The following is a 20,302-nucleotide window of genomic DNA, read 5'->3' on the forward strand; positions in this document are numbered from 1 at the left end:
GCCACAGCCTCAATGTAATGCTGTGGGGCAGGGGTGATGCTCAGGAGGCATAGCAGACACAAGCAGATCCCGCAGAGAGAAACTAACTCCAACAGGCTTGTGGAGGCACAGCAGAAAACCATGATGTACCAATTTTTGGAGCTACCTGCAGAGAAGACACACAGCCACAGGCTCTCTTGGCAGTCATTTGGTGTGTTACCCTCACACAGCAGGACGGGGATGGATAGCTATTCCATCTGCAGGTGGAGATGCACAAACATGGGAGCGTGTAACACGACAACAGCAAAATCTACAGTTCAAAAACTAGCTGAGATACATCACAGTTCTTTCAGCACATACAGGCCTGAAGTTACCAGCAAAAAACCAACCCAGTGAATAATCTTGTCATTTGCAAGAGGTGCTGTGAAGAAATTACAATAACACTTCCCTTTCAAGCACATGCATCAAACCAGTTGCCATTTGGGCATGCAGCCCTCTTTTGCTCTGGGGGAGTTATGTTCAGTGAGAGGTATGTGCAGGTGGTGTTTTCTTCTAAATTCAAACGACCAAGAATACCTGACACCTTCCTGTTGTCATGGATCAACCCAGAACAGGCTGAGATCTTCAGAGGATGGATACAGTTCTTGATTCCAAAAGTCTGGGTTTATATTTAACAAAATGAACAACACAGTGACATGTACTGGGGAGAGATGATGACTGGCTCCAGCCCATCAGAGTTAACTTAAACACAACCACAGCTGAGGCCTTAAAAAGGCAATGTAAAAAGGAAGCTGCAGATGCACAGTAATAGGTATTAGAGTTTCAGTTATTCAGAACATCTGAAGACATGAGACAAATGAAGTTCTAGTTAAAGTGGTGGTAAGACCACAAATGGATAGGAGACAAGAGAATAACCAATAAAAAGAAAATATATTAAAACATTATTTAATCATAAAAGAAAGTTACAACATTCAGTAATTTATTAGGGGGAGAATCTTTTTAACAACAGGAAAAGCACCATCAGATATTTAAAGTAATAGAGTTTAAGGGGGCGGTGGGATCAGTTTTAAAATATTCCGTGTATTTCAGCAGTTTTTCATCCTTTCCTCATGAGATATTATAATTGTGTTGTGGTTTCAAAGCAGAAGATTCTGAATACCAGACTAAGACCTTTCCACTTGTCTTGCTTACATCAGTCCTTCTCCATCCATTATGTGGATATCCAGGTGTATATTTAACCTGCAAATGGATATGGTGGGACTCCTTTCACCTCTAGCCCTGTTATCTATTAAAACAGAGAGAAAAAAAAACAAAGATCAGTGCAACAATTCACCACTATCAGACACTTGCTTTTCGTTCACAACTAGACATGCTTTAACTTAGAAAAGGATTCTGTCCTCCAGCTTGACATCCTACTGTATTTTGCACTTAGCCGCTCATCACAGCCAGGAACTTCAACCTTTGCTCTTTCTCCGAAACTCAGTAATCACAGGCCAGAGTCCAGTCCCCAAAAGCCTCTTTCCAGATACCACTAAGCCTTAATTGTGCAGTTTGCAATGTGGCCTTCAGTATGCACATACAGAAGAGCAAGGCTTTTGAACAAATCCCAAGTGACAAATTTTTAAAGAGATAACTTAGTTATAACTAACTAGAAGGTAAATAAAAGCAGATGCTTTTATCTGCCATTGACACAGAGTATCTGCCAAGACACAGAGTATTTACACATTCTTTCCATAATAAATAAAAAACTCACACTGTGTTGGGAGGGGGAGAACTAGACAGAGGGGACAGCATAGAAAATTTGCAGTATCAGCATTGTGACAGATGTTACAAAAATGTTACAAAACCCAGAAGTATTTCAAATCTCTAAATACATTTAACTTCCTTGTCCTGCAACAGGAACCAAAAATGCAAACAATAACTTAACATATATGACTGAAGTTCTAACGACCACCCCTTTTCCTGCTTCCTACCACTCCAACTGGTTTGCTACCTGCAAAATGCAAGAAGGAAAAAACGGCCTTCTAAAATCACAGGAAAAAGTATCATTCACCTTGAAAATCCCACCAGCCTGCGGCTGCCGTGAAAGCCACTCTTTATCCATCCCATCAGTGGCAGAAGTCACATACATTTCTGAATAATCCTTTCCTCCAAAACAGCAGGAAGTTGTCTTGTCGACAGGAAGTTTCACTGTCTGGAGTCTTTTTCCTGGAGAAAAACATGCATTGTGTTCCCATTTGATACTTAGGACAAGAAATTTAAACAAATTATGCAAATAACCAGCATGGAGCCAGGTGTTCCACAAAAGCAGGTACCAGAGCAGGAGCAGGTCCTATGCTGAGTTTCAGCACACTGATGAGCACCGTGACAGGAGAAACCAGACTTCTGTACACCACAGAAGTGAATTTTCTGTTGTTGACGATGTACCATTTGACAAGTTTCAGTCTCAGTTATTACAAACAAATCCCCCCTCGCCCCAGTCCCAGCCTGTCCTCTAATTAAATGCTAAGAGCCACAGCACAGACGTGTACCTCAGCTCATCATCTCGGCTGCCTATACAGTCGATGGAAATGGGATATAATTCCTCCCTAGAACAGGTCACATGAATCATGCCCTAAAGCTGCTGACTTTTCTATTTTTAACTACAAAGGAAGCCTGGAGCAAGCAGACCTCATGCAGCTCTATTGAGGTGTACCTTGTGCTACACCTCTACTGCCTGCAGTTAAGGAAGATCAGTTCCTTGAAGTTTTTCCTGAAATTTCAATAGCCTTTCAAAACAAGCTTGCATAACACAGGGATCATGGGACAAGTCTGAAGCTTGGAAGAAACTAGTGCTACTGTAAATGATATTACACATTTACTATACCAACAAACAGCTACCAGCCTAATGATGGTAGTAATTGGACTGGTCCAGCCTTAACCAGAAGGCTGTCATAGAATAGTTTCTCTTACAATACATGTAACTTTCCTGCCCCCCAACTGCATGTGTAAAGGGCCTGGTCCCCTTACAGTAACTAACTGTTTAGCGATGAGTTGAAATAGCTGGAGAGTAACTTCGATGTTGGGAACCCCACAAGGAAAAAGTGGAAAGTTTGGCCCACTCAACACCTATGAGAAGTTCTTGGTCAACTTCAGAGAGGGGCACCATTTCGCAGGGGCTGTTTATCAAACCTTTTGCCTCACCAACAAGCTGTGCCGTGCTCCCTTGCAATGACGTAGCAGCACAGCAATGACCTGGCAAAAGCACAGACCAAAAACCTTCACATGTACCACAACACTAAGTGAGTCATAAGCACAGGTAAAATCAAGGCCACATTATTAAGCTGTTGGTGCAGTCCTGGCACACTTTTGGCCCACCTAGTTGGGTATGCTGCTCCCCAGAGACAGTTTGGGCTCTGGTGTGGGAAGACAGACTGGCTGTCCAAAATAAGCTACAATATAGAATCACAGAATGGTTTGGATTGGAAGGCACCTTAAAAATCACCCAGTTCCAACCCCCTGCCATGGGCAGGGATGCCTTCCACTAGACCAGGTTGCTCCAGCCTGGCCTTGAACACTGCCAGGTATGGGGCGGCCATAGCTTCTCTGGGCAGCCTGTGCCAGCGCCTCAGCACTCTCACAGTGAAGAATTTCTTCCTAATATTTAATCTAAATTCTACCCTGTTCTAATTTAAAGCCATTCCCCTTGTCCTATTACTGCATGCCCTTGTAAAACATCCCTCATCATATGCCATATGGTGCAGGACTAAAGGACATTGCCTGATCCATTTTACTTGCTAGTATGTATATAACCAGTAAATCCAGAATATATGACAGCGGGATGAGCAGAATTCTCTTGGCTTCACCAACAACTCTGACGAGGGCTGGGTACTTTACAATTCTGTTTTAAGCCCAAAATAAATATAAGAAAATAGCAAGCAAGCAGGGGTGAAAAAGCCTGGAAAGTGTGAGCTGTCTGGGATTCCTGATGCTGTACAATAAGCTTATTTGGCACACGTTTTGACCCACAATGGCCAAAGTAAAAATCAAAACCATTGTAAGAGCATTTAGATTGCCAGAGATTATTTGCATGTCTGATTAACTGTGGGGGTTTTTTTCATCTCCTGAGAAGAGCAGATTTTTCCAAATATCTAGAAAAACTGGAAGAGAAGTAATTCTGTCTATTGCCTTGGAGTGACAAGGACCAATATGAGTTCCAAGACAATGCTCCTGCCAACTTGCTCTACCAACACTTTGTGGTTATCCAGTCAGCTGGCAGTTGGAGCATTTCAGGGCCACATGGGTTACATGATTGCTTACAAAATGCTCCAGAGGCCACCCTAGAAATTGGCTGACACTAAGTCTGGGATAAAATGAGTGGGAAGGATATTCAAAGGGAAAAAAACATGCATTGTAGAAGAAGAGGCACGAGCCCCAAAGACAAGAGGAGAGACCCTGACTGCGCTTGCAGAGTGGTCTCAGTGGGCAACAGCCTGGAAGATATTGTTTACAAAGTTCTGAGATGAGCATTGTCTCCTGGAGACAGAAGAAAATCTGCACCTGGATGCTCTAAAACCTGCCCGAAGTATTCATCTAGGCTTGATACCTACAGAAGGGAGAAACTTAGCAAATCTTTTAGACCCTATACAATCAAAGGATATAAAAATACATTCATTACAAAGAACTGTAAAATATTTAACTCCTAATAAGAAGACAAGGTTACATAAAACTAGGTCACTACATGACCGGAAGGTATGACAAGACTTGGCAATATACAAGTTAGCCCTTTGCAAACCCAGTTGGATCAGTCATCACAGCTTTTCCCTGCAGCACATCCTGACTCTAAAGGCAACAGCTATCTGGGCTAAAGAAGCCTAGACCTGAAAAGCTGCTTCACCCTGAACCTCAAAACCTTCACTCAGAAAGGATGCCAAACAAACAAGTTTCCTCACTCAATTCCCTTAAAACGCAGTCTAAGCTTTGCTATCAGTGAAACCTGAATATCTCTCCGTGCTTTAGATGAGCTTTTTATCAGCGGATGTATCTATCTGCAACTGACAGGCATTCAAGTCACACTTAGTAGCTACTGTGCATTAAAAGAGGGTCTTTCATGGAGCTCTCTTCAAACCTGTTTGGTTATCTCCCTAAATAGTTTCAATTCACTCAGAATTCAGCAATTTGCAGATTTTACATATTACTCTCTCTGTGGAGAGGGCAGATAAGCGTGAGATATTCACAAAGAAGGCTCTTTTTGACATGGACACTTAACCTGAGAAAGTTCTTGCTAATGTTTGCTGCAGGTGCTGGGTGTTTTACATGGGAAGAGAAAATCACTGGCACCTACTGATACACCCAAATCACATCCAGCTCTGAAAGACCCTGATCTGAGCAAAGTAAGAGACTGGGAGTGCATTAGGGATATATACTCTGCTGTCAATATTCTTAAGTCTCTCTATGACTTCTGCTTATGGACACTATTCTCTTTAGCTTTCCTTTAAGAAGATACTTCCAAAAGGGAGGAGGAAAGGGAAAACAAGTGAAAAAAGGAAGAAGCTGAAGGCCAGGGAGGAAAAAGGTAGAAAGAGAGGCTCACGTAGCTTTGACCCAGACTAAATCATGCCTGGTAGACCATCAAAGCCCAAATGAGAGCAGCAATGAATGACAGGCTCAGACAATGGGCACACCCAAGATATTACTCTGGGAATGATAAAATGCTGTGGAATTCATTAAACATTTTTTAATTATCTCAATTGCAAAGTTCATTGTGCAAATAATTTTCAACAATAAAACAATGTTGCTGGTATCAGTGTCACATGGGACTTGTATTAATCTCAGCAGGCTGCCCAAAATAATACACTATGCTGAAGAAAGAAGCCAAAAAAAGGCTTAAGTCATCTTTGCTATTTCATAGCTCACTAATTTTCTTCCACATAATTTATCAATGAGGTAAACACTGACCTTAAGTTTGGAGGCTGCAAAAGGATGCTAACTCCAACAATGCAGAAGTATAATAGTAATCTCCTCGGGAACTTTACCTTTTCCGACACAACAGAGGCTGGGAACAAATGGGTCTTATTTACAAAGCTAACTTTTGAGAACAGGGACATAAATTTGTTTAACATACTATTTCTGAGAGGGGAAACAAAACACCTCTCATTCTTTGCTTTCATTTCTTTTTTCTCTCATGCAGAATTCCAGCCCATCCTTTGCAAGGACTTACCTGTCTCAGGATCAAGACGAATCACTCTCCCACCATCATAACAAGCTACCCAGAGTTTGCCTTCTGTATCAATGCACATCCCATCAGGAATGCTTTCCTCTTTTTCCAGTTTGTATATACTCCTACGGTTGCCTGCAGGGTAGAAAAAACACAACAAAACTAAGTGAGACAGTTGTTAAAACTTTTATCAGCCGCAGCCCAGCAGAGTTAATTGTACTGAGTTCCAAAAGCTGTGTTTTTTCATATGAAAGAAACAGATTGTGTCTGCTGCCCTGTTTGTTTCCCTGAGACAGTTGTTTCTCAGCATGAAAGCCTGTGGATCAGTTTCTATCCATTGGAAGTATAATCCTTCTTTTCTGGTGTTCTTTTCCAGCACAGCACTCATGCTCCCTACTTACAATATTAAATGAATAGCTGCATAAATAAATGTTATATATATTCAGAAAATTAATTACTTGTTTTAATAGCAGTTTGGATCATTTCAAGTATGGGTCGCTTCCAGTCAGAAAACTGGAGACTTTTCAAACAGATTGCTGGAACTTGCCAATAATCACTGTTTCAACACAAAACTGACCTTCAGATATATAAACCGAGAGTTTATATAAACACAGAGTTAGAAAAAGCACCAACTTCAAAGGCATACTCTCAACCTAAACCCAAACAACTCTATCTGGACTTTTATCCCCTGTTATTAAAGAAAATGAAAACCAACTTCCCAACATTGTTTATTTTATGCTCTGACAACTTCAATGTTTCTCACATGTAGCAATATTTTTAATGAGTTTCCTTTGCCTCCTGGGGATTGTCAGATTGCCCACAGAAAGAGAGTGAGCGAGCAGGGGTAAGAGAGAGAGAGAACCACCCTGTTTCCTAAAGGAAAATCCAAGCTGTAGCAGAGAGACACTGGGACAAGATGCTACACCTAGAATGACTTTAAATTCACCGTTTTAAAGCTAAATATCAAATTGACTGGGTTCTTTTAAAGCAAAATACTGCAGTCCATGTACTCAAAAGCAAATTATTAGTCCAAGTCACTGGAATTTTTCGTTTGCTCAAGCTTGTAGAAGCCCTTAAAGGGTTGTTTTGTCTTAAATAAATGAAGATGTTTTGAGTTACTGCTTTCCAATTTTTCTATATCTATATAATTCTACCTGCAGAATCTTCATGTAAGAGCTTATATTTTAGGAAAACAAATCAGAGTGAAAAAAAAACTCCAGAGAAGCTAGCAGAGGTTTTTGCACAGGACTACAGGCTTTCTGCTACTTTGCCTATGCTGTCAGTAATAAGAAGCTCGGAGCCACAGAAACCTAGCCATACAAGAAACAGTGCCTTTTTTACACAAGAAGATCAGATTCGCATTGTGTTTAATAACAGTAGTCCACATTACTGCTCAAACTCTGCCACACAATTTAAATACTTTATAATATTACCAACGGCATCCGATTAGTTTGACCCTGCTCAGGCTCAGATGGATGTTAATATGACTTCTGTTACTTTGTCCTAAAGAGGTTTCTGAAGAAGCATTCCCAAGGCTCTGGTCATCTCTGCATAATAACCAGAATGCAAACAAACATCCCAGTCATGAGGTGCAAACAATTATTGTAGAATGCAACAATTAATACCAATTTTTCCAGTTTGGAGGTCATAATCAAAGGCATCCACTGAGTAGGACAAGCTGTCAATGTAAAAGAAGGTTTTGTGATCCAGCGACCAGTCCAGCCCATTAGAAATGTCCACCTGATCAAAGTGCTTCACCACTGAGAGGTCGGAGAGGAGGGAATACAGAGAGCCCTGGCGTCTTTCCAGCACGGCAGGTCGAATCTCCTCGGCCATGGTCCCTGTGCAGAGCCAAAGGGGAGAAAGCAGGTTTAGAGTGAAACAAGTCCAGAGTGAAAGCAGGTTCAGGTTTGGTGGCAGCCCCTCGCTATGACAATGACCACACTGCCAATGTAGAAGGGAGCAGTGTGGGGCTTCAAGAATTTGGGGAAGAAACGGAGTAAAAGCAAAAGAGAAAGGTAGATTTCAAAAGCGCTTGCTTTTAGCAGATGTCGAAACACAGCCTTTGTTTTTCTGTTGAACTGTGGCAGAATCGGTGCGCAGCATGATTCCTGCAAAATGCTTTATTCAGTCATTCAAATATTAAGAAAGGTGTGGTCAGCATTTAACTTCCCACAAATCTTAACATCTTGTATAACAGAGACTGGGAAAAAATTTCCTCCTCCCTCAGAATGAGTCTTACTGAAGCTTCTCCAAAAACAAATCTCATCTTCATGGCTCAAAGTTGACAGCTGAGACTGGCTCTTGGAGGTTGGGTAAATGCAACTTAAGGTAAGTCTGGGGACCCAATTACATGGCAGATGATACACACAATGGTGTTTTACAAAACAGGAGGACAGGATCACGGGACAGCCCAGGCTGGAGGGCACCTCTGGAGATCATCCAGGCCCACCCTCTGATTAAACCGTGTCCCCCTGATTAGATGTCACCTGGATTATCCCCATGTAAATGGGATAAACTCTGCTTGAAGATAACAACAAAAAACCTACCTCCACCATTTAACTATGAATCAACACTTGCTGCATCCAAATCTGATTGCTGCATCTCATCACCAAAACCTCACAGAGCAGCAGAAGGGAAGAACCACCTGCAGCCTACCTGCGAAATACCTCCCTGCAGGATCCACTTTCCCATCATTGAATCGGTTGTTTGGTTTATCCTTGTCCACGTGAGTAATGGTGGTTACCAGCTGCTCGTTCCATTTCAAAGCAGCAAATCTTGTTCCCAGGGTGACGACGTAACCCCCAGATTTCCGGAGAGCCACAGAGCTCACGGGAGCATCTAGAAACAGGGTGAAATGGAAAAGAGGGATGTGCTATGGAGAGGCACTTCTTTTCTGCTCACGTGAGACATGCCAGCAGTTACGCCAGACTCAATAAGACCACAGGCAAGAGAAACAACCTACTTTTCTACCAACAAAACTGATGTTTAAATGCACAGAAATAGATTCTTTCACGTGAAGAGGACGTACTTAACGCATACAGAAAGTTGCTACGAAGAGAATCACCAGTTTGGGACATACAAAGTCCAGGAACTTGAGTATTACCACTGCTTCAGGAGCAATAATCATTACCAGCACCTGGTTCTGAGGTGCTTTAAGAAATAAGTAAATAATTTAATAAAAAGATACTGGCATGTAAGCTTTTTACAGCAGCTTACTGCCTGGACTCCCCCCTCCTCAAGGGAAAGATCAATTGCCACAAGAGCTCTGGAGCAACTGTGTTTGTTTAGCACAGCTCCTGAGTAAATCAGCCCTACAGCAGCATTTAGCTTTAACTCATGGAGACAGAGAGTATCTCTGCACTGGGACAGGTCACGCTGGACAGGAGAGCCACCCCTCTGCACCGTGCTGCTGTGCAGTTTAGACATGCCTCCCGCAGCACCAGGAACACACCCAGGAGTGGCAGAGCTTTCCACGAGTCAAAGCAAAACCGAAAATTAATAAATGCTCCATGGTTATTTTACACTCATTTGAGCTATTATGCAGTAAAACCTCAATTGCAGGTTATTATAAAGGAATTAGTGAAAAAGCAGCAAAATGAGTGTGGATAACATTTCTGTAAAAACCTGCAATCAGGCGCAACATAAGGAATAACAACATTAAATGGGGCAATAAAGTCTGGCATAATATTTAATACACATGGGACTAATTGCCAACTTTTTAATTTAAAAATAAAACATTTCTTGTATTTATAGCTTTGCAGAGGTATAATTAGGTAATAGCTTCAAACAAACACTTATAAACATCACCAGCCATCCCCGCTGCCAAGAGGAGCTGCTCCTTTCTGGCTGCTTGCTCTTGGCTCAGGATGCTCCTTCCCTTTGCAGCCCCAGCAGTGGTACCACCATGTGAGCAATCCAAATGCTATTTGCCCCCAACACCAGAGGTGCACACCTAATGGCAAGCTCAACTCTAGCAACTCCTTCACCTAGAGGTGTGCGACCACACTGCTGAGGCTCTTGGTCTGGGCTTACCTGCACTGGGCCAGCAGGTGCCACTTCTCCTTGCCGTGCCAGCACAGAGAGTTTGGCAGAGTAACCATGCCAGTCAAAGCACTTTTCTGCCTGCACCAGCAGGAGAGGCTTTGCTGGGAGAGCATGGGAACACCTCTCCTGGGAATGCAACTCACCGTTTGCCCTCCCAGCGAAACACCTTAAGCTATAGCCCACATGAGCCCTTCCACCGGGCAGCCCCCAGGGCCTCCCTCCCTTCCATCCCGGAGGAGCAGCCCCAAGCACAGCAGCCTGTACAACCCTACCTGCCTGCCCTGGAGGGGGACACCACCGGGTGCCCCTACAGCCACAAGAACAGCCCCATACCCTCCCGACAAAGCCCCCCAGTGAAAACGGGAGTATAAGGCTAACGAGACAGACACAGCCACCCCACTGTTCATGGCAGAAGTGAGTGTATCGGCCTTGCGCCCAGCTCAATCCGCAGCCACCCCCAAGGGCTTCGTTAAGCAGCATCCACAGGAACCAATTTATTTGCAACACCATTTTATGCTGAACAGAAAACTGACCATAAAGTTGCCCCCACCCCGGGCACAGTTATGCATATAATAGTGTTTTCCCTGTGCAGCTGAAAAGGGCATTTGAAGTTCCTGCTAAGTGTGGAGTTGTTGTAACTCTGTATAAACTTCAGTAATGAGTAATTTCCCCCTCAGCTGCCACTTTGGACATCAACTCGCTATTTAAATCACGTGATACTCTTTGGGTGTTTGTTGGTTGGGTTTGGGATTTTTTTCCTTTAATTATGGCATTCCCAAAGGCACAGCTATTAACTGTAACTTTTTTATTACAAAATAGAGGAAGCAGAAGGAAGAGGGGGGGAATAAAGAAAAGCTACTTCAGCTACTACCCCTTCTACATCTCCAAAGAGGCCACATGTAAAAGATTACACCTTTGAGAGCAGGTCTGCGTTGGGTAGGGGGAGCAGGGAGAAGCACTCTCCCTCAGCTAAGGTAAGAGGAAGTAATGTTTCCAAACTTAGTATCAAGCCTTCTCCCATCTTAAAACTGGTAACTACAGTAATGTAAAGGGCAGGTAAGTCCCAATCAATTCACTGGGAATGATGTGAACGGCTTATGGGTCGGCAAAAGTGATTTTCACCAAATGTTACTGAACATGAGAAAGTAATAAATACAAGTACTTAAACCATTTAAGGATCTGTCTTCTGAAAGACAAATATTTACATTATCACACACAGAAGTAAAATTGCAACTATTCACGAGAACTAGCACATATCTTCTTTTCCTGAATAAATACTTCAACTATTGAGACTCTAGGTGGTGACACTGTTGCCTTACAAAAATGTCTTCTTAAACAGTTATGGGAAATTTTCTTCCAATAAAGGGAACGTTATGGGCATTGCTCATTCAAACCAGTAACAAAACTCCCACAGATATCAAGAGTGGCACTTTATCTCTGGAACTTTATCTCTGAGATTAGATATGAGGATGAAGTTCTTCCCTGTGAGGGTGGTGAGACACTGGCACAGGGTGCCCCAAGAAGCTGTGGCTCCCCCATCCCTGACAGTGTTCAAGGCCAGGCTGAATGGGGCTTGGAGCAACCTGGTCTAGTGGAAGGTGTCCCTGCCCATGGCAGGGGGTTGGAACTGGATAAGCTTTAAGGTCCCTTCCAACCCAAACCATTCTGTAATTCTTTGAACAAAAGAGAGTGAGTTGTGAACAAATCACAGGAAAGAGAAGTTGATCAAACATAACCCAATAGCCCAAAATGACAAGAAAAGTCCTCAGGACTAAGTCTGCCGAGTATCTAGTGTCTATGCACATGACAAGCCCCAGTATCCTCCTTGGCCTAGGAAAGTCAGGTTTTAGGGAAAGATCTCCAGAAGATGTGCAGCTTTTGAGGACTGCAGCTGCATCACCAAGAGGTACCCTGGCCATATTGGCCAGGGACACAGGACCAAGGCAGAAGGCACAACTGTTGTGATGAGCAGAGGGTTTTTGAGCCATTCCTTACCCACAGAGACGGTCTGCACCTGCTTGGTGAGGGAGCTCCAGCGGCACACCTTTCTACCTGTGATGTCCACATAGAGGAGCGCGCTTTCCTTCTCATCCCAGACAGGCGACTCCCCAATCCTGTAGCCCTCACTGGCCACGCACTCGATCTTAACGGATGACATGCCTGTGAAGAAAACCATTTAGTTCTTATACACCTCTGTCAAAAGCAAGAGCATATGAAATCCACTCCTGGGTGCTGAAAATCGGCGCTCAGAGCCGCGTTTCCAGCCTAGGGAGGCTTCACCTGTACGGAGCGACAGAGCTTATCCGTGCTGCCTGCGCCGATCGCCCGCTTCGTGCTACTGAACGACTCTCACATGTCCAACAACGTGCGCTCCCCTCCCCGCCGCCGCGGGGAGCGCGGCCCGGCCCGGCCCGGCGGCGGGAGGGCGCTGGGTCCGGCGGGGCACCCGGCCGGGCACCCCGCGGGGCGGAGCGGATTTATAACACACCACGGCGAGCTTGGAAACAACGCAAAACCAGGGGGTGTGCGGGTAATAAAACAGAGGCAAACCCCAGCTCCGGGGGCGCCGGGCCCGGCCGGGGAAGGCCCCTCCGCCGGCGGTCCCGCCCCTGCACGCCCGGCTGCTCCGGCGCACCTCTGCCGCGGCGTGAGGCGGCGAGATTTAAACACGTATCCACACACACGAGAGAATGCAGCAATGGCAATACAGCACCGCACACGCACCTACCCCGCCGGCCCTACCTGCTTCAGGGAGCGCAGCCGGAGGTCCCGGACAGCCGCCGCCGCCGATGCCGCTCTTATAGCGGGGAGGCGGCAGCGCTCCGCAGCGCTGAGGGGCCGGCGGCGGCGGCGGGGCCTCGGGTGTCCCGGCCAGGGGCGGGCCTCCTGGGCCGTCCTGCCCCGGGGGAGAGGGGCGGCCATCCCGCGGAGCACGGCCGGGCCGCTCCCGGTCCTCTCTGCGCTGCGCTGCAAGGGCAGCGCAGGGAACGGGCGGCTCGGGGCGAGGCCCAGCTTCACCCTCCAAGAGCTGCAGGGAGGAAGAAGAGGGAGAGGAGATTTCCCCCCGCGGTGGACAAGTTTCTCCGCTCCCCAGAGGGGTGGATTTCTTAAGACCTGGTTTGTGTGTGCTTTCTCCTCGATGTGAGCACCAAGGATCTTTCTCCCCAGATCCTGCAGCATTTCCCTGGTTACCCAGAAATCCAGGACCTTCCATATACCATGCCCTCTTTTGCTCCTCTTACTGTAAAGCTTCAAAAACTTCCAAAGCTAGGAGGCAAACAGATGGCTAGCATAAAAATTTCCACATCCATCTCTCCATTGCACCTGCCTGTGTCCATGTCATGGCCACCACAGCTCCCAGTCACAAAGCAACGTGTGTTTTCTAAATGCCAGCTCTCCTCTTCAGCATCTCAACAGATTGCCTTTTGACTTGGATTCAGTCATCGCTGCAGGGATCCATGATACAAAAGTAACTTCAGTCTCACTGCTCCATGTCTTGCATGTCTTCTCCTGGCAACTTGGGGGCACCACGCTGGTTTGTCGCCACATCCCCACGAACCAGGATCACCATGGCTGTGCCAAACCCTACCTTTCCCCCAGCCAGGCTCTTGTTTCCTGCTGGCACTTCATTCCAGTGCACACCAGTGATTGCAGAACACCCGCTGGGGTCTTTCACCAAGCAGCTCCCTTGGAGCTCCTGTTACAGATCTTACGTGTTCCTTATCATACACCTTCTTATTAGCAACTATCTCCTGTCAAGCATTTTTAGTGGGTTACCTTTATTCATACAGCACGTATTCACAGCCCAGGCTTCATTTGGTCACGGTTTTTTTTTCTTTTAGTGGTATATTTGGAAAGCTTATGGGCTGCCTGGTCTTACCGACATGTTTTTCATGCAGGCTTACCTCAAGGGACTATTACTACACTGTACTACATTAACTGAGCAGTTAGTTAGGCTTTTTCTGTGTCAGGCTTGCATAGCATTACTTCAGTGCTTCACACTGAACTTCCTCTTTCTGTCCCCACTGTGGTGTTGTACAACAAACAGCAGGATTTCATCCTGGACCCAAGGCAACCAAATTGTTAGTGACTGCCAACACAGAAAACAAGCATCCAGAGAAAAAGTGCTACAGGTCTCTTTCTTTCACATATTTTGCAATAAGGGAAGAGGATCCAGACGTTAACTAACAAAAAAGAACGTATGCCGAGAATTCATGAAGTACAGCAAAGTACGACTACCAGCTTTCACAGAGGTCAGCCACATTTGCTGCTCTCCCTTTGCCGTTGCACACTAGAAAGCCATTTGCATTATTTGGGACATGTGGTCAGTGCGACAGCTTACTGAATTCAGCAAGCGGGAGATACTCGCACCCTCAACCCACCTGGCACCAGTCTCTCTGGTCTTTGCTGACTTAGCCACTTGCCAGCATGGTTTGGAGGCATCAAAACAAGCTGTGGGCTGGCACACACCTTGGGAGAAAATTAACGGCTTCTGCGAGCGCTGGGTTACAACACAAACTCTGGTCTCCTTCCAAACTACCAAGTATTTTGAACTTGGATCTCTAGTTACAAGGACAGTACTCCTGCTTTGTCTGTTCTGTAGCAGTTAATCCAGGCTTGCTGGAAGGTAGAGCAGGGAGGAATTCATGGCAGGGTGCCTTCATAGAGAGCGTCAGCTGAGGTCTTCTGCTAGTACAAGCTCACTATGGGAGAGAAGAGCACAGATGAGATGGTTGTGGAAGGAGGTGCTGGCATGTGGCTTCCCCACCAGGAACTTCCCTCTGTTGCATCACACCCACAATGTCTACTCTGCATCCTCCAAATCTGAGTTACAAGGAGCACACGTAGCACAAAGGCAGTGGCTGGTGGCTCAGCATTTATTCTGCATGGTAGGGTACATTGGACGCTTACTACTCCTGTTTTGTGGGGAGCAGGGAAAGGGGAATCTTACTATGGCAGCCATGACGAGCAGGAGGAGTAGATCTGTGATGCAGGAGGTCCTGTGAGGTGAAGTCACAGCCCTCACCCAGCCTGCACGTTCCCAGAGCCTGCCACAAGCTATTACCCTTCTCACCAGTCAGGAAATGCTGAGCAGTTCTGGAGAGTGGCCCAGTATGCCACAAAGCAGGAAAAATTCCCCCCACACATAAGGGCTGCAGGCAAGAAGGGGTGCTGGATGATTTCAGGGGTTATAAAAATAAACTGCATTTTGTTTATGCTGGTTCCTGGAAGATTACAGTTGTTCTTTTCTCCTTTTATAAACCTGATCCTCTTGTTTCTTCAACTTTAGAGCCCTCTTTGTCTTTTTTCTTTCACCTTTAGCCTTCTTGTTTTACTTCTATGTTGGTTCTCCTCCCTGCGTGAAGGTAGGAGGGCCGAAGGCCTTATCCATGCCTGGTACAAAGTGCAAATGCCATATATCAGACATCTGTGTCTTAAAGCTGCCTCGCAGCACCCCACCAAGGGACTCTGTCAGGCTTCCTCTGCAGCTGAGCAAAGTGCAGCAGATAGTACTGCGTTTGGGGGGGTGGAGAGAACACACCAAATCAAAAATCCCAACATCAAGCAAGAGCAGAGAAATAAAAGATCAGTCACTGCAATCAATTGGCTGGAAAGCAAGAGTTGGCACTGCCACACACTTGTTTTCAGCCAAGTATGGTTCTTGGAACTCACTTGGGTGCCCAGATCAAGCTTTTATTTGTTAGTAAGCAACAAGCAGAGATCAAACTGCTGAGATGCCTCAACTGTTTACTAGTCTGGATGATCAGTCATGTATTTAAATACTCATGCAGTCAAACATTTGCCAAAGTATTCCTGCTCTGCAAAGGTCCTCTTTGGAGTGTGTTAAACAGCACACTTGTACCCATTGATTTATATGTTACATCAAGGCTAACACCCATTGCTGTCACACTGTCGTAGGAGTTAATGCAGCATGGATTAAGAATCTCAGACAGGGAATCTTCTCTAAAAATGACTGCACCAAATTACCATGGAGTCATATTGAAGCATTTAGCCTTAAGAGTGCAGTTTCTCTCACAGAACCAGCAACAGTATCCTCTACTTATTGTAGCTTATTACACAGACCTCTTTGAGCTTCGTTTCTTACATAGTGGCCATGGTCTCACAAAAAAGCATATCACACCCAAGAACACAGTACTATAAGCAAACATGTTGCCTTTCCCAGTGCAGCTAGCCTCTCAAGTGTTTCACAAACACCCCTCACACCGTCACACATGCACGTCCGACTTCTCTGTCATGGCAGTACCCACAAAAGTGCTAGTTCCTGCCACCTCAGAAACCTCCTCTGCTCTGTGGGCTGAGAAATCTTTTCTAAGAAGAAAGATGGCAAATCCCATTCTCGCTGTACATCACCAGGAGCAGGGCGCTTCAGAAATCCCTCTTCAGTGGAGCACGGCCAAGGCATTTTTCATTAGTGCCTTACTTTTCTGCTCTTCATACCCCACGTGACCTGCATTTGCATTTTGCTTGCCTCAGGATAAAAGAAGAGCATTGATATGTGCTACAGCAGCTGCAAAATTACAGCCACAACGCAGGCTCTGCAAGGGAGCCAGCATCTTTCATTCGAGGAGCTAATCTAGCAATAGTGCTTTCAGGGTTTGCACTTTTCAGGCACACCAGGCCTTCTTCAGGCCCAAATCAGAAGCAAACTTCAGGTTTGGGGTGACTGCTCTGAGCTTAATTTAGCATTTCAACCAGTTTGAGAGAAGTCTGTGTTCTGTATCAGCCATTTGTAACAACTATAAACTACAACTTGCTTATGGGTATCCGCATCTCCTGGCTCATCCAGCTTTTGGCCTCTGTGCTTCCTTAAGCGAGGAGAGGTGGCTGTCTTCTTGTAGAAGGAATAATCTGAAGGGAGAACGTGACGCAGTGCCCTTACTCCATTGTAGAGGAGATAACAGAACAATGGCTGAGCCATCACTTCTAGGGAGGGGAAGTGCTTTGGTCAGGCTCCAGTCAAACAGATGTAAATGGAGCCTAAAATGCCAGTGATGCCAGAGCATAGGTTCCCAAACTACTGAGCTAAGATAAGCTTCTGACATAAGAGGGATGGAACTCCAAAAGAATGCGGCCAGGCACTGTGGTTTCAGGTGAAGGGGATGGGCTAGTTTAGCGATTTCCTCAGGATACCTCATTCCCTCACTAAGGCTTGCACTTCCAAAAAGGTATAACGAGAGCCAAATAGCATGTAATCCATTTTTATTTTATAGGTACTACTTCAGTAACAGTACCTATACTTGGATTCCTTTGGTTGCTGAGACCACAGAAAATCAGAAGAGTGACATATCCTGATGTCGGTCACAAGCTCAAGGGCTTTTGGATGAGCAGAAGATTTCTTGAAGGCATCTTCCTTTCTACAGTGCTGTTGTGCTAGGTTTTAAATTCTTCTGAGGACACCAGCCCACCAATTTGGCTAGCAGAACATCTCTGGAGCTGTTACAGAACTCAAGTATACACCTTGTGTTCCTGCCTTGCCCAGTGCTCTTCCCCGAGGTGAGGGCAGATGGGGCAGCACCTGCAGAAAAACAACAGAAACTGGGAAAAAATGTCTTGAGGAGGGCTAGGCCAAAAGAAACCATGAAGGTGCCATTCCAGAGCCTACGGTGAGATTTAAAACAATGTCTCAGATAAGGCAGCCTAGGCGAGGCAGATTCCCGGCTTCAGGGCTGTTGAGAAAGCAACGGGAAGGCAGGGAAGGTCTGCAGGTCTGCCGAGCCCAAAACAAGAGTCCCAGAGAACGGGCAGGGCAAGGTGGATCCGGGAGGTTGTCCCAGCCAAAAGAAGCCTACTAGAGAAAGATTATCTGGAAGCTGTACACACAGAGGCAGGGAAAACAGTATCTGAAGTTGCTTCTCCTTACACAATGAGGTAGCCATACAAACTCATCCAAGCTCTCTGCCCAGGGGTTGACTTGAGGAACAGAAACGGGCATGCACAGCTGCTATTTTCAAACAACTTACCCAACTGCTATGTAAAATTTTGTTTCAGAAAGAAACAAAAAAAAGTGACTTGCAGTCACTTTAATCCACTCGTGTCATATCCCTCTGGAAGAGTCCAGTTGTCAGATGCGTTGATGTGGTTTGGAGTGGAGCCTGGCAGCAGTTACCCCAGGATGGTCTCTGCAAAAGGGGTACACCCCAGGAGGGGCAAAATCCTGTTCAGCTACGAAGCTGGCATAGAGGAAGAGTCAAAGCAGCAGCAGCAGGGCATCTCTCATGAAACCAGAGCCCAGAAATCTGTAAGTCTTCACTTCTTCCTAAAGAAGCCACATTGAGGCACTCCATTGTTCTACATCTCTGCCCTTCCCCAGTATTACTCCCTTCCATGCCAAGCTCCCAGGTTGCGCAAGCAGCTTCCTTTTGCTCATTAATTCACATCAAAAGCATGTCTTCCTAATAGATGTGTCAATTCCCTGCAGTGCTAAACCTTCCCGAGTACTGGGATCACCAAAACTCACAACGATCAAAATGACGGGTTGTGCCGGATTATCTCTGCAGCTCACAGAAGCAGGCTTTGAACACCAAGTCCCTCCCAGGTACCAGATGTACATCACGTGTCTGCAGTACAGCCCGTGTGTCTGGGCTTAGTCAGCAGTGAGGTACCACATCAAAATCAGGTGAAGGTTTCAGGCTTATATTTAGTAGTTAAACATCTGTAATTTCTCCTTCTATGGTTTGTGATTCATGGTGCGAAGAAAACATTCTACAAGTGACATATGCAAGTTATAGCTGAGGAACATTTCTCTTTAGACAGAGATGTAAATGCAGAAGTGATGGTGCTGGGAATCACCCCACATGCCTCTGTCAGTGCTTGTGAGAGCTTGGCTCAAGTTACTGTCAACAAGCAACCACACTTTCTTTTTTGTAAAAACCAACAGCAACCACTTCCAAAATAATGGGGATACCAATTTCCTGCTTTGGCCCTTTCCCACATCCCAGCCACAAGCAGACTATACTTGCAAAAGGAATGGGAGGCTGCCAGTCAGAAAGTCACAGAAAGAAGTCTGCTGCAGGAATCTGCTGCAAGGATGCCTTTAGAAGGGTAGGAGAAATCCTGGTCCTGAAAAACAGCTGACAATCCAACACTCACTGCTTCTTCCTAGTGCTGTTTTTTCCCTCTCTTCTGTATGCACCTTTACTGCCTTTTCCCCTTTTTGGTCTCCTGTTTTCTTTGCAGCCAAGGGACGTGTTGCTCCATTTCACCCAACCCACCTCCAGCTCCACTCTCACCTGCCTGGGGCCACTGCTCAGGCACCGACCTACCATGGGCAGTAAGATGACTGCTGCCTCCAATACATGGGCTGCAGATCCCTTGTCCCTCTTGAACACTGCCAGCTATGGAGCCAGCCAGGCCAGGAAGGATGCAATTGGATCAGAGCAGGAGGGATGCAGTCAGATCGGTTGTGCAGCCACACTTGCTCCTTTCTCTCCATCTTCCTCCTTGGTTTTGTCGTCTTCCCTGCTCTGGCAACAGGGAGCAGCGCTCTCTGCCAGCAAGGCACAGCACAGCACCGGCCTGTGGGAGCAGGGGGAACTGCAGCAGAAGGTCATGCAAAACCGGCATAAAACATCCAGCCCAGGAACTTGCTTGCATGGATTTGTCCTCTGCACACACATGACAAAAGCTGGCTGTTAGGTATGTGTATGCATGTGTTTGAGCATACAAGAAGAAGGATGAGACAGCCAGCTTGGCTATGGCTCTTCCTCTGTAACATAATTTGTCCAACCAGGGAAATACAGTCACACTACAGCACAAGCAAATACATTAAAGAGTGAGGCCGGGGCAGCAAATGGTCTGTTACATTTGCTCAGCTAGGCAGAAACAAACGCCAGGCTTGGGGTATTTGCTATCCACAGCAAATTAGTGGTTCAGTGACTCTTTTTTGGGAGACTGAAGGGGAAAGGTTGATTCCTCGATACTTAACTTGTTACAAGTATTGCCAGCTCTGCAGAAATACTTTACTCCTGCTGGACACAGAACTGCTCTTAGACTGATGAGCTTAACAACCTGCCAGACACAAGGGGTAAAGCCCTGAATAAATCACAACAAATGAAAATA

At 45.7% G+C, this 20,302-nt stretch overlaps 1 protein-coding gene across 2 annotated transcripts; it reads right to left on the bottom strand.

Moving 5' to 3' along the window:
- Positions 1 to 905: 905 nt before the first annotated feature.
- On the bottom strand, positions 906 to 13,066 carry LOC115603818 (regucalcin). Of its 2 annotated transcripts, none has more exons than XM_030476174.1 (7): positions 12,965 to 13,066; positions 12,218 to 12,382; positions 8,834 to 9,016; positions 7,801 to 8,016; positions 6,179 to 6,310; positions 2,033 to 2,187; positions 906 to 1,264 (listed from the first exon to the last, which is right to left on the bottom strand). In XM_030476174.1, the coding sequence occupies exons 2-7, from the start codon at positions 12,378 to 12,380 to the stop codon at positions 1,214 to 1,216; spliced, it is 900 nt and encodes a 299-aa protein (XP_030332034.1). In that variant the 5' UTR covers positions 12,381 to 12,382; positions 12,965 to 13,066; the 3' UTR covers positions 906 to 1,213. The 2 variants fall into 2 exon arrangements, with proteins under 2 accessions (XP_030332034.1, XP_030332035.1); XM_030476175.2 differs by lacking the exon at positions 12,965 to 13,066 and adding an exon at positions 12,503 to 12,827.
- Between the last annotated feature and the right edge of the window lie 7,236 nt (positions 13,067 to 20,302).

The sequence above is a fragment of the Strigops habroptila genome, chromosome 2 (assembly GCF_004027225.2).
Source record: "Strigops habroptila isolate Jane chromosome 2, bStrHab1.2.pri, whole genome shotgun sequence".
NCBI classification, from domain to species: domain Eukaryota; kingdom Metazoa; phylum Chordata; class Aves; order Psittaciformes; family Psittacidae; genus Strigops; species Strigops habroptila.

What these genes read in the sequence shown, in the direction of transcription:
- LOC115603818 (XM_030476174.1), bottom strand. Translation starts at nt 12,380, where the DNA reads ATGTCATCCGTTAAGATCGAGTGCGTGGCCAGTGAGGGCTACAGGATT. An exon ending in CCTCCAAACTGGAAAAATTG is followed by an intron (nt 6,311 to 7,800) that starts GTATTAATTGTT and finishes TCTACCCTGCAG; the next exon opens with GCAACCGTAGGAGTATATAC. An exon ending in AGGCTGGTGGGATTTTCAAG is followed by an intron (nt 1,265 to 2,032) that starts GTGAATGATACT and finishes CTGTTTTAATAG; the next exon opens with ATAACAGGGCTAGAGGTGAA.